Source organism: Callorhinus ursinus, unplaced genomic scaffold (assembly GCF_003265705.2).
Source record: "Callorhinus ursinus isolate GAN/ISIS: 27379988/994484 unplaced genomic scaffold, GSC_fseal_2.0 scaffold1, whole genome shotgun sequence".
Lineage (NCBI taxonomy): Eukaryota > Metazoa > Chordata > Mammalia > Carnivora > Otariidae > Callorhinus > Callorhinus ursinus.
The window spans coordinates 145,700,204-145,713,322 of NW_027397063.1; the positions used below are offsets into that span (position 1 = coordinate 145,700,204).

Below are 13,119 nucleotides of genomic sequence, written 5' to 3' on the forward strand. Positions count from 1 at the left end.
CTTATACACCCAACTATACAAAAAACAGAACTTATCCTAATTTCCACATCTGTAAGACAGTGGGAAAGACTATTTCACAAAATTAGATAATGCCACTGTGCTCCAAACATTCTGGTGACAGAGACTTTGGATACAGGGCCAGACATAGGGTAAAGCAAGTGAGGCACTGACCTTGGGTGCAAAATTTAATGGGGTGCCAAAAAACTTAGTAAGTAATCAAGATAAATAATATGTTAATGGAATATTTTTAAATAAAAATGAATACAAAAAAATCCATAAAGAACAAAATATTGAAAATTTTAATATGACAGGATCAGTAACAGTGTGTGCTGAGACATATTGAAACCTGAGAAAAAAGGAAAAATCAGTCTTTACTTACTTTAAACCTGTCTTTACTTAAAATATTGATGTACTGTTCATCATGAATATATTAACTCCTGATTTCTAAAAATATTGCCTTAAAATACTATTTGTCTTGATTATGGAATTTTTTGGCACTTCCTTAAATTTTTCCACCTGAAATGAGTGTTCAGCACTGTTTGGATCCATTTCAGGGTTACACAAAATTCGCCAGATTTGGGTCGAATGATTACTGGCAACTTTTAAGTTGGCAAATAGTTTTGCCTTTGGAGCTTGATTTGAATAGCCAGTGAATGAAAAGTGAAGCTGGGAGAGGAGCTTGATGTCCATCCCTGTGAATGTTACTGCTTTGGCAAAGTGGGTAGAAATTTATGCTTTCACATCTTTGTAGTATTTCTTGGTAATTATCTACTCACTGAGATGAATTGGTTGCAAAAAAACTTGTAGTTTCCACCAGAAATTTGATTATGGAAATAACACTTGATTTAACCCTTTGTATCCTAAAAAAAAAAAAAAAAAAGCCAGATCTAGAGTCGAAGAACTCTTTTCAAGTTCTAGTTGTGACACTTACTAGCTGAGCAAGTTGATTCATTGATTTACTTCTTGGAGCCTCAATTTCTTCACCCTCAAAATGGGTTTGAATATCCATATTACAACAATGTTGAGGACAAAAAGAAACAATCATTGCAAAACCTCATTATGAAATTGTAAAAGACCATTCAGAAGTGTCAAAACTCCTGATACACTGAAGAATTCTCATCTTGGAGGGGGGAGGGGCAAAGGGTGAGGGAGAGAGAATCTTAAGCTCCAGTGTGGAGCCCAATGTGGGGCTCGATCTCACCACCCTGAGATCATGGCCTGAGCTGAAATCAAGTGTCGGATGCTTAACTAACTGAGCCCCCCAGGCCCCCCAGAATTCTCATTATCGTAAAGTCCTGTTGCATTCATAGATATTGGCATGCTTACTAAGTATCAATATAAGGATGATATTTAAAAACAGTATTTGGAGATTATAACTGAGGTAATGGAGAGGGGATTCATATCGAGAGATTGTTTCCATAGTGCAAGAGAAGATTTGCGTATTGCTGGTATAATCTTTGGCCATCAGGAACATCTTCTTGAGAAAATGATGCCCATGTTTCCTGGGAAGGAAACGGCTTTAGCTACAAAGGAGGGTGTGTATGGGATGGAAACTGAAAAGGGATTATAGGCAGGTCATGAAGGGTCTTAAAAGTCATTTTAAGGAGTTTGGAATTGGTACTAAAAGCAATGAAGTATTTTAAATGGATGTGGACAGGATCAGATTAGCATTAAAAAACCTATCTCGGGGCGCCTGGGTGGCTCAGTTGGTTGAGCGTCTGCCTTCAGCTCAGGTCAGGATCCCAGGATTCTGGGATCTAGCCCCATGAGCAGGGAGCTTGCTTCTCACTCTGCCTCTGCCCGCCACTCTGCCTGCTTGTTTGTGCTCTCTATCTCTCTGTCAAATATATAAATAAAATCTTCAAAAAAAGTAAAAATAAAAAACCTATTTCTGGCTAAATGAAGACATTCTGGAAGGGGAAAAGACAGGATGACAAGGTTGCTGTGGCACTTGTCTCAGAGGCGATAATGACTTGGGAATAGAGTGGCAGTGAAAATGGAAGGATCCATCATATGGAGGAGGTAGAATCCATAGACCTCGGTTGGCTGGTTGAACCAGATGGGGAATGAAGAACTGGGAGATGGTGTTTCAGTTATCTATTGCTACACCCTCAAATTTAGTGGTTTAAAAGAACAACTTGTACATCCACATGCAAAAGAATGAGGTTGGGGGGAGCGCCTTGGTGGCTCAGTAGGTTAAGGGTCTGACTCTTAATTTTGGCTCAGGTCATGATCTCAGGGTCATGAGATTGAGCTCCGTGTGGGGCTCTGAGCTGGGTGTGAAGCCTGCTTGGGATTCTCTCTCTCCCTCTCTATCTGCTCCCCCCTCAACAACAACAACAAAAACATTTTTTTTTTTTTTTTGGAGAGAGAGAGCGCATGTGTTTGAGAGGGAGGGGGCAGGGAGGGGCAGAGGGGAAAGGGAGACAGAGAATCTCAAGCAGGCTCCACGCCCAGCACAGAGCTGGGCCCAAGAGTCGATCTCATGACCCTGAAATCATGACCTGAGCTAAAATCAAGAGTCAGATGCTTAACTATCTGAGCCACCCAGGCGTCCCTTAAAAATAAAATCTTAAAAAAAAAATGTTAGAATTAGAAATCGGTAGTGATTGTACGACTTCACAGCTCAGTTTCAAAGGGAGAATTGCACACTTTACAAGGGTGAATTGTATGGTATGTTAATTATATCTTAATTTTTAAAATTAGATTTAAGAAATGCAACAACAATGCCTTATCATTTTTTGCCATCCTGGGGGTTGACTGAGCAGTTTTTCTATTTCGTATGGTATTGGATAGGATCATTCATGTGACTACATTGAGCTGGCAGCTGAGCTGAGCTGGAAGTTTCAAGAAGGCTTCATTTTTGGGGTGTCTGGGTGGCTCAGTCAGTTGAATGTCGGACTCTTGGTTTCAGCTCAGGTCATGATCTCTGTGTCCTGGGATCAAGCCCGGTGTCAGGCTCCATGCTCAGCCTCCCCCTCTGTCCCTTTCCCTCTCCCTCCCCCTCTGCCCCTCTCCCAGCTCACACATGCTCACTCTCTCTCTCAAATAAATAAATAAATAAATAAATAAATAAATAAATAAAATCTTTAAAAAAAAAAGAAAAGAAGAAGTCTTCATTCTTATGTCTGGAACCTTGGTGCTTGCTGTCAGTTGACGCATCTTGGGTTTCCTTCATGTGGTCTCTCTCCAGCAGGACAGCCTGAGCTTCCTTACACCTTGGTGGCTGAGAACAAGGGAAGAAAAGTGGAAACTGCAATACTTTTGAATGACTAGCCCAAAACTGGCTCACCATCACTTCTGCATCCTGTTGGTCAGAACAAGTCACAGCTCAGTTTCACAGGGAGAAGGAGAACAGCATGTGCTTATTGGGACAGGTGTAACTGCTGACAACTATCTTTGCAGACAGTCTTGCACAAGTGACAAGGACCACATCCAGTTTGAGGCGCTCTTCACTGGCTGGAGGGGAAGTGCAGTGCCAAGGTTGGTGATACAACAGAGTCCCACTGAGATTTTCCACCTCCCACTTTTTTTTTAAGATTTTATTTTTGGGGGTCCCTGGGTGGCTCAGTCGTTAAGCGTCTGCCTTTGGCCCAGGTCATGATCCCAGGGTCCTGGGATCAAGCCTCGCATTGGGCTCCCTGCTCAGCGAGAAGCCTGCTTCTCCCTCTCCCACTCCCCCTGCTTGTGTTCTCTCTCTCCCTCTCTCTCTCTGTCAAATAAATAAATAAAATCTTTAAAAAAAAGATTTTATTTTTTTAAGTAATCTCTACACACAATGTGGGGCACAAATCCACAACCTCAAGATCAAGAGTCTCATGCTCTACTGACTGAGCCAGACAGGTGCCCCCTCCCCCACTTCTGAATTAACACCTTTCCATCACTGATGTCACCCTATCTGTGAACAAAGGATAGCTGCCAATACTGCAAGTTGAGAGAAGAGACCTAAATTGTCTTCAATGTAGGAAATTCTAGAACGTTTAAAGCTGAGTGTGGTGGTTAAGATAATAGTCACTTGTCTTGTGACTTGGGAAAGTGGGTTAACTCCTGTGCCTCAGTTTCCTTATCTATGAAATGAGGAACAAGAACAAGAAAAGTGACCACCTGTGAGAAACTGAAAAATGACTCTGTTGACATCTAGGTCCTGCTAAGAAAATAAAAATAATTCTTCATAGCAGAATGTTCCCAAATGGACATAAGCAATCACAGAATATAAACAATGTTCAGAGAAGTTTACAGCATGACTGTGTTTGGAACAAGACAAAAAACAAAGCCCTCCACAACTGTAAAAATGAGGGAACACCCCCTTCTTCTAACATGAGTAATGCTGCCCCTTGACCAATGACAACTCTAGCCTTGCTTTAATCCTCCTGCCTCCTAGATAAAGATTAAGACCCTTAATCACTGAACTGCCTGTTTCCTGAGTGAATCTAATTCTAAATTGCCCCCTCCACCTGCCTAATCCCTCTTTAAAATCATCCAGCACAAGTCCAGATTATTTAAGAGGTTCTGCCTAATTCCCTTTTCTTGAGAGGATCCTTCCTTAAGCAAGATCAGTAAGCACTTCAGGCATCATTTTATGTGAGCTCTAACATGTTGGGGAGAAAGAATCTCCTCTGCCCTTCACAGTTCTTCTAGCTGGACTAAGAATCAAACTGAGATGAGACAAATTAGTGGGGAAAAATCAACTTTAATAGCATACATATGAGGAGTCCACACAGACATGGAAATTCCAAAGACAGTGAGTCACATGAGGCTTATATGAGCTAAGGAAAGGGGTAGGGGTCTGAAGATACAATGGGAGAAAAAGACCATTAGCAGGAAGGTGGGAAGAGATGTTTGGAAAATAAAGATGTTTGCCCTATGCCAAAGTGACCCATCTTGGGTCAGCCTGCCCTTGGCCCCTTCAAACATATACATCAAAATATATACTAGAATATTCATATTGGCCTTATTCAATACAGACAATAAAATAAGCATATAAATTACATAATAATTAACATAATGGAACATTACATAACAATGAGAAACAAGCTACAAACTCAACAACATGGATGAATCTCATATTGTTGAGCAAATGAAGCTAGACTCCAAGAAAAATATACTCTATGGGGATGCTTGGGTAACTCAGTCGGTTAAGTGTCCAACTCTTGATTTCAGTTCAGGTCATTATCTCAGGTTTGTGGGACTGTGCCCTGAATCAGGTCCGTGCTCAGCATAGAGTCTGCTTGAGATTTTCTTCCTCTCCCTCTGTCCTTCCCCCAATTCTTACATGCTCTCTCACTCGAAAATAAATAAATAAGGTGTGCCTGGGTGGCTCAGTCACCTTTGGCTCAAGCCATGGTCCCAGGGTCCTGGGATCAAGCCCTGAATCAGACTCCCTGCTCAGTGGGGAGTCTGCTTTTTCCTCTCCGTCTACCCCCTCCTCCACTCGTGCTTTCTCTCTCCCTTGCTCTGTCTCTCAGGTAAATAAATAAAATCTTTAAAAATTAAATTAAATAAATAAGTCTTTAAAAATATATATATAGGGGCCCCTGGGTGGCTCAGTTGATAGCGTCTGCCTTCAGCTCAGGTCATGATCCCAGCAGCCTTGCATTGGGGTCCCTTGTCTGTGGGAAGCCTGCTTCTCCCTCTCCCACTCCCCCTGCTTGTGTTCTTCTCTCGCTGTGTCTCTTTCTGTCAAATAAATAAAATCTTTAAAAAAATAAAATAAAATAAAATAAATATATATATGCTGTATGGTCCATTTGTATTAAATTTGAATCCATGGTGTTAGCCATCAATATAGTGACTACCCTTGTGGAGAAATGGGAGGAGGCATTAGGGGGGCCTCTAGTTGCAGGTAGTTTGTTGTCCTTTCTCTGGGCGCTAGTTAGGTGGATATGTTGAAAATTCGATAAACCGTACTTATGATTTGTGCACTTTTCTATGTGAACGTTAATGTGAATAAAAGTTTTTTTTTTAAAGTGGACAACCACTTAAAAGGGACATAGGAGCCTACCTGAAAAAGCTCCCAATTAATAAAGCTGAAACAATTTCAGCAACAAAGTAACTTAATATTGAATTGTAAACACAATCATGAGTCCATACTCATAAAATTTATGATTAAATAAGTAACTAAATGAGAAGAGACAAATCTCCCTTAGAGAAGGTTATCTACATACATACTCCTCACTGCAGGAGGTAGAGTTTAAAACATCCTCCACTCCCCAACCTGAGTGTGAACTGCACTTAATGACTCACTTCCAAAGAGTAGAATGTGGAAGTAACTTTACAGTGGAGAAGACTGGCAGACCCTACCTGAGCCAGGTGATCAAAGTTAACATCATCATTTGCTAGCATGTAATCTTCATTTGATGTGATGAGAATGGCAAGTCACCTCTGGTTTTCCTCCTAAAAACCCATAATCCTAGTCTAACTGTAACTGAACTCAAGGGGTGCTGCATTTGGGGTGCATCAAATTGAACATAACCCAAAGAAGTGTTGAAAGCAAAGAGCTTTTTTTTTTCAAAAATTTTTTTTAAAATTTCATTTATTTAATATAGTGAGAGAGAGAGGAAGGGAGAGCAAAGAGGGAGAGTGAGAGGGAGAAGCAGATCCCCCACTGACCAGAGAGCCTGATGTGGGACTCAATCCTAGGACCCTGAGATCATGACCTGAGCCAAAGGCAGACACTTAACCAACTGAGGCACCCAGGTGCCCCAAAAGCAAAGAACTTTTTATTACTTGTTACTTGTAAGGAGACAGATAGTTCTCAAAGCACTGTCTTCCCATGGATTAGTACAGGATGCTTTTAGTCACTGTATCAGTGGGCAGGGCAGGTAGCTTGCAAATACATTAAGGAACTTATACATATTCTATTACTTATGCTCTTTGCTTCACCTATGCTTGTCTAACACATTAACATGCTAGTGCATATAGGTATGTTCAAAAAATGGCAGAAAACCCCACCTATAGGAAGAGATCTTAGTATTATAATGAGCTAAAGGCAACTTTAAGACAACTTGGGAGAAAATAATAAATAAATAAATAAATAAATAAATAAATAAATAAATAAAGGGGCTCTCGGCTGGCTCAATTAATAGAGCATGCAGCTCTTGATTTCGGGGTTGTAGTTCAAGCCCTATGTTGGGTACAGAGATTACCTAAAAATAAAATCTTCTTGGGGGCACCTGGGTGGTTCAGTCAGTTAAGTGTCCGACTCTTGATTTTGGTTCAGGTCATGATTTCAGGGTTGTGACATGGGCGTGGAGCCTGCTTAAGATTCTCCCTCTCCCTCTCTAATAATAATGACAAAAATAATAATAAAATAATACAATCTCCAAAAAAAATAAAGACAACTCAGTGGGGCTTCTGCATAGATCCTCAGCTCTAGTCCTGCTCAAACTGGCTCATGTAAGGGGCTATCATGTGAAACACCTAGCCGGGTAGTCTCCTTGGCTGGAACTGCTGGTTCTGCAAAACAAAACACATTCCTCCCCTGCTTTTGTCCCTTCCTGCTCCTCCCTTCTACTGAGAGCTTTTAGCCTCTGATCTAAGTAACTTCCCTGCTGCATCCTAGGTAACAGGGGCAGGAGTGTCCTGAGAAGGTAGACCCCGTTGATTGAAGGCCCATGAAGTCATGTTAGGAGGTGTCCTGATGCCACTTTGTCTGGTCCTCTGTTGGTCTTTTCCATTTCAAGAGACTTGGAATCTAAAATATACCTTTATTCTTTATGCTAAATATTTCATTAGATATATTTGATAATTGTATCTCTAGGATAGTGCTGATTAACTACTTGTCCCACAGGTTGCTTTGAAAGATAAAGCAGGCATTCCTATCCCTGGAGGCTAGGCCTATGTGTTCCTTGTTTGGTCCAGCTGTGCCTGGGGACAATTTGACTGCTTCTGTTCTGAATTGACAGGATGAATGTCTGGGTGCCAGCTTCATAACCATGAACAAAATAAATCAAATCAAATGTGCAGTCTTCAAAAATCCTGACCAGTACTCCTTAAAGCTGTCAAAATCATCAAGGACAAGAAAAATCTGAGAAACTATCACAGTCAAGACTAGCCTAAGAAGACATAATGAATGTAATGTGTTGTCCTTGACAGAATGCTGGAACAAAATGGGGACAGTGGGGAAAATTGATGAAATTACAAAAAATATATGGTAATGTACCAATCAAGGTCGTTTCTTAGATGTGACAGATGTACCAGTTATTTAGTCAAAATCTATGATGCTCACAACACGGGAAACTAGGTGAGGAGTATACAGGAACTCTATGTATCTCTTTTCAATTTTTCTGTAAATATAAAACTATTCTAAAATAAAATGTTTTGTTTACAGGAACTGCAACAGTGTCTTCTCACAGAATTGGGAGAAATCAGTGAAAGCGTACAGGTGTCAGGTGTTATTGTGATTTTACGTAAAATGCGGGAGGAAAGCTCTGACACTCAGGAATTTTAACCACGATAAGCAAGAAGTAATCGCGTGGAGATCCCTCCCGGGCGACCCAGCACACGCCCACAGCCACAACTGAGCATCCGTCCAGTCGGGCGCGCACGCATACGCACACGCACACGCCGCCGGGGGCGGGGCGCTCGGGGGCGCCTGCGTGGGGCGGGGCCAGCCGCAGTTCCCGGGGCGGCCCCCGGAAGTGGTGTGTACCAGGATGCCGTGGAGCGGAAGCTGTGCCTGGCGGGAGACAGTGGGGCTACCCGGCCTGAGACGCTGCCTCTTGTTGCTAGACGACGTGAACTAGCTTTCGTCACTTCCTCAGCCCGCCGCCTCCCCATTCCCCAGGCCGGAACCCAAGGGCCCGGAGCCGGGGTGGGCTCGTCTTCCGAGGTCCAGGACCGTAGCTAGCTTGGCAGCTGGAGTCGAGGCCACGCCACCTGCGGGGAAGAACCTAAGCTGGAGTGGGAAGATGGCTGCAGACAAGCCTGCAGGTGAGGCTCCCACGCCCCGTGTGCTGAAGCGGTGGGACACGCGGGGGTGGGCCGACCCTGGCGCTGAGTCTGTGGGGACTAGGGGATGGGGACCCGAGGGCGACTTTAATTTGAGTGTGCATTTCTCTCCCCCGTCCTCTCCCTCGGCCGTCCCAAATGTGAGTCTTTGGGCCCCAGATCGATAGTTTTTGTTTTTGTTTTTTTTAATCTAAGTGCAGTATGAAGCCACTACTGACCGCCTTTGCCCCACTCTCCAGAATATCTAACTTAAATTTATTTAACCACTTCACAGGCTTTTCGGTTTTCCAGTGGGGAAGGCAGAACAAGCAAAGTTCACCCTGGAGCACACAGCTGCCTTAAGTCCCCTGGCTCAGGATAAGACTCACCTGGGCTGTTTTGCCCTACATAAGCCTGCCTCTGGTCAGCGATGTCCTATGTAATTAGTTTTGTGAAAACTATGTGTTTAAGTAGACAAAATTAGAGCGTCTCTATTCGTTCTGTGCTCTCAGATATCTTGCGTTTAGAACCTATTTTCCCGTAGTTCCTCAAGGTTAATTAATTTAATCTCGATTATTTTCTCTATGGATTACTGCTCCATTCCTAGAATCTTCTCCATTAGGGTATGTAAAATTCTATCCTGCCTACCTCTGGGACGATCTGCCATATGTGTCTTTTAAGAAATTAATGTTCTCTGTGGCATCTCAGTTATGTTGGGAGAGCTTAACTGACAGATCTTAGAAGTGGTCAACACTAAGACTTTTTGTAGTGAAATTTTAAAAAAAGAAAAGATAGTCTCTATATTCTGTAGATTTTGATTTCAGTAAGGGACAGATGGACTTGATTTGAAATGAAAGTGAGCCAATCCTAATATAGGTACAGATGAATAAAATTGTTGAAAAAAATCTCTTCAGTAAACTGAGAAGAAAAACAGAGAAAAGGTTTACAAAGTGAGGATAATAGAATATGCTGTAGAATTTTAGGTAGGCTGGTCACAGAAAGACTCGGGTGAAGTGATATTTGAGCAGATACCCACATGAAATGAAAGAGAGAGCCATATGGAATGGTTAGTGTGGATAGGGAGAATGTTCCAGGCAGGAAATAAGCATGACTTGTCCAAGGCTGGACGAAGGGGACCAGCATTTTCCTTTTTAATTGATGGCCATTATCTGTTTCCCAGGTTTACCATTCCTCCGTGCCCATATCTTTTGCGCTTGCCTGGAATGACCTTTTTAGACCTAAAGCCCATCTGGTTTTCAAGCCCTACCTCAGTCATTAAGCATTCTTCTACTTGTTCATTCACTCACAAAGATTGAGTACCACGCACTGCCTTGGATATTGAAGAAATGGATATGACACACTCCCTGCCTTTGAAGACCTACTGCTCAGTCTGTGAGAGACCTAATATAGTGGCACATCCATTTGGTAGTACGTATGTAATATAGCCACGTAACGTAACTCTGTAATACGTGTAGTGGAGGAGTAAGGTCCAGGGCGATTTGGGACTGTCTTTGGTTGAAGTTTATAGGCCATGTTGTAGGAAATTCTTAACCTAGATAATGTTAAATTTGTATTAAGTAGATGAGTGTTTAATGTGGTTCCTTTGAATCTCTCCTCCTCTCCATCCCCATTTCACCTGCTGTGATTCTAGCCTTCATCTCTTAATGGGGTCTGTTTCACATTAAGCAGCCTTCTGACTGGTGTTTGTTTCTCTTCCTACCCAGTCCATTCTTCTGACTGCTGTCTTTTTATTCTAAAACACGAATTGGAACATACTATTCCCACCCCTGTAAACTTTCTAAGATTGTACCATCCTCTGTGCATCAGATCCTCACTCTTTAATGTCATTTGTGAAACTTCACAGTCTGTTCCCAGCTGATGTTTCTATATCAACACACCTAGCTCTTCACACCAGAAATGACTCTCTTGAAAAGCATTGTGTTCTTTTGAGTTTCTGACGGGTAGGAAAGAAGGGAAAGTGGTATCTTCCTTTCTCTTCTCAATCTGGTAAACATTCTCTTCATTCAAAGTCTAGTTTATACGCTGCTTCATCTCTGAGCTCCTGAGCTCAGAGCCCTTGTCACGGAGGGTATTGTGTGCTTATTCTTAATTAGGTAAGAAAAGAGACCCATGAAAGCGTTTAAAAAAGTGACCTGATCATAGTGTGGGAGGGGGTAGATTTAAGTGAAACAAGACTGGAAGCCCAGGGAATAGCTAAAGCCAGCTAATGTTGTGATATTAATTTATTCCGTAAATATTTATCCATGGCCTGCTTTGCCAGGCACTAACATAATCTCTGTAATCCTGAAGCTTATAGTATGAAAGACAGATAAACATGTAAACAAAATAAGAAATAATTGTGATTTTTAAGTTGTGATAAATATTGTGACAAAAAAGAAAATGAATAGGACGACAGAGGATAACTGAGAGCAAGGACCCTGTTTTGAATAGATTGGAAGGGCTCTCTTAGAAGTAACATTGGAACCCTCAATATAAAGAGCCAGCCATGTGGGGGAAAAATGATCCAGGTAAGAGGAGCAACAAATGTACAGACCCCTTGGAAAATGTTTAAAGAGTGAGAAGACCCCTCGAATATAAGCACCTCGAAGAAAGGTACTTTTATCTGTGTTAGTCTTGCTCTTATCTCCAATGCCTAGAACAATGGCTGGCATATAGGAGGCACTCGATACGTATTTATAGCATAGTGAGCAAAGGAGCGTGAAAGAGATGAATTCAGTTGTGTCAGGCTGGCCTATGTCAGTTTGAGTTCATTCTAATGGGAAGCCATTGGGAGATTTCAGCAAGAGCATCATGTGACCTGATTTATGTTTTAACTGAGGTAGGTGAGAACTGATGAAGAGATAGAAGCAAGGGGTTTGAAACCAGACACCCTGGGTTCCTCCTAGCTCTACCACTTGGTATCCATGTGACCTTGGGCAATTTTTCTTTTGTAAAGTAGGCTCCACACCCAGCATGGAGCCCAACAGAGAGCTTGAACTCGGTGATCCTGAGATTAAAACCTGAGCTGAGATCAAGAGTCAGATTCTTGGGGTGCCTGGGTGGTTCAGTTGGTTAAGTGTCCAACTCTTAATTTCAGCTCAGGTCATGATCTCAGGGTTGTGAGATCGAACCCCATGTGGGGCTCTGTGCTCAGCAGGGCGTCTGCTTCAGATTCTCTCTCTGCCCCTCTCCCCTGCTTGCTTGCTTGTGCGCTCTCAAATAAATATATAAATGAGTCAGATGCTTAACCAACTGAGCCACCCATGCACCCCTTGGTTAAACGTTAAGACCCTTTTTAAGCGTCAGCTTTCCTCTGTGTAAAATGAGAATGATAACAGTATCTGTGTCTCCGCATTAAGAAAGGGTTAAAATGACATCATCTCAGGGCCTGATTTTTTTCTTTAAATGTGGGCTAATATTACTTTGGGCTAAGCGGTAGGATGGCAAGGAGAGGCAGATATGAGAAACGTTTAGGGAGTAAAACTGGCAGAATTTGTGAACTAATTGGGTATAGTAAGTGAGCAGAAAGCGTTGTTCCTTAGGAAAGGTTCTTCGTTGAATCTCAGTTTCTTCATTTGTAAGATGGGTGTCCTAACAGTTTTCTAACTTTTTAAGATTTTATTTTTCAGTAATCTCTATACCCAACATGGGGCTCGGACTTAATAACCCCAAGACCAAGAGTCACATGCTCTACCAACTGAGCCAGCCGGGCGCCCCCTAACTTCTAATAGCATTTTATTTTATTTTATTTCATTTGTTTTATTTTTTAAGATTTCATCCATTTATTTGACACAGAGAGAAAGAGAGCGAGCACAAGTAGGAGAAGTTGCAGAGGGAGAGGGAGAAGCAGGCTCCCCACTGAGCAGGGAGCCCGACGTGGTGCTTGATCCCAGGACCCTGGGATCATGACCTGAGCTAAAGGCAGACACTTAACTGACTAAGCCACCCAGGTGTCCCTTTATTTTTTTTTAAAAAGATTTTATTTATTCATTAGAAAGCAGGGGGAGCAGGGGCAGAAGGAGAGGGAGAAAGAATCTGAAGCAGACTCTGCCTGACTCGGGGCTTAGTCCCCCAACTGCAAGATCATGACCTGAGCTGAAACCAAGAGACGGACATTCAACCAATTGAGCCAACCCAGGTGCCCCCCTAATAGCATTTTTATTTATCTCATAGGGTTGTAGCTTAAGCGTA

At 42.3% G+C, this 13,119-nt stretch overlaps 1 protein-coding gene across 1 annotated transcript in view; it reads left to right on the forward strand.

Moving 5' to 3' along the window:
* The first annotated feature begins 8,665 nt into the window (after nucleotides 1-8,665).
* The window catches only part of CNOT10 (CCR4-NOT transcription complex subunit 10), a 77,566-nt gene continuing 73,112 nt past the window's right edge, over nucleotides 8,666-13,119 (forward strand). The window contains exon 1 of the mRNA XM_025884691.2: nucleotides 8,666-8,931. Within this exon, the coding sequence (XP_025740476.1) occupies nucleotides 8,910-8,931 (22 nt within the window). The 5' untranslated portion in view covers nucleotides 8,666-8,909. The remainder of the gene's footprint in view (nucleotides 8,932-13,119) is intronic.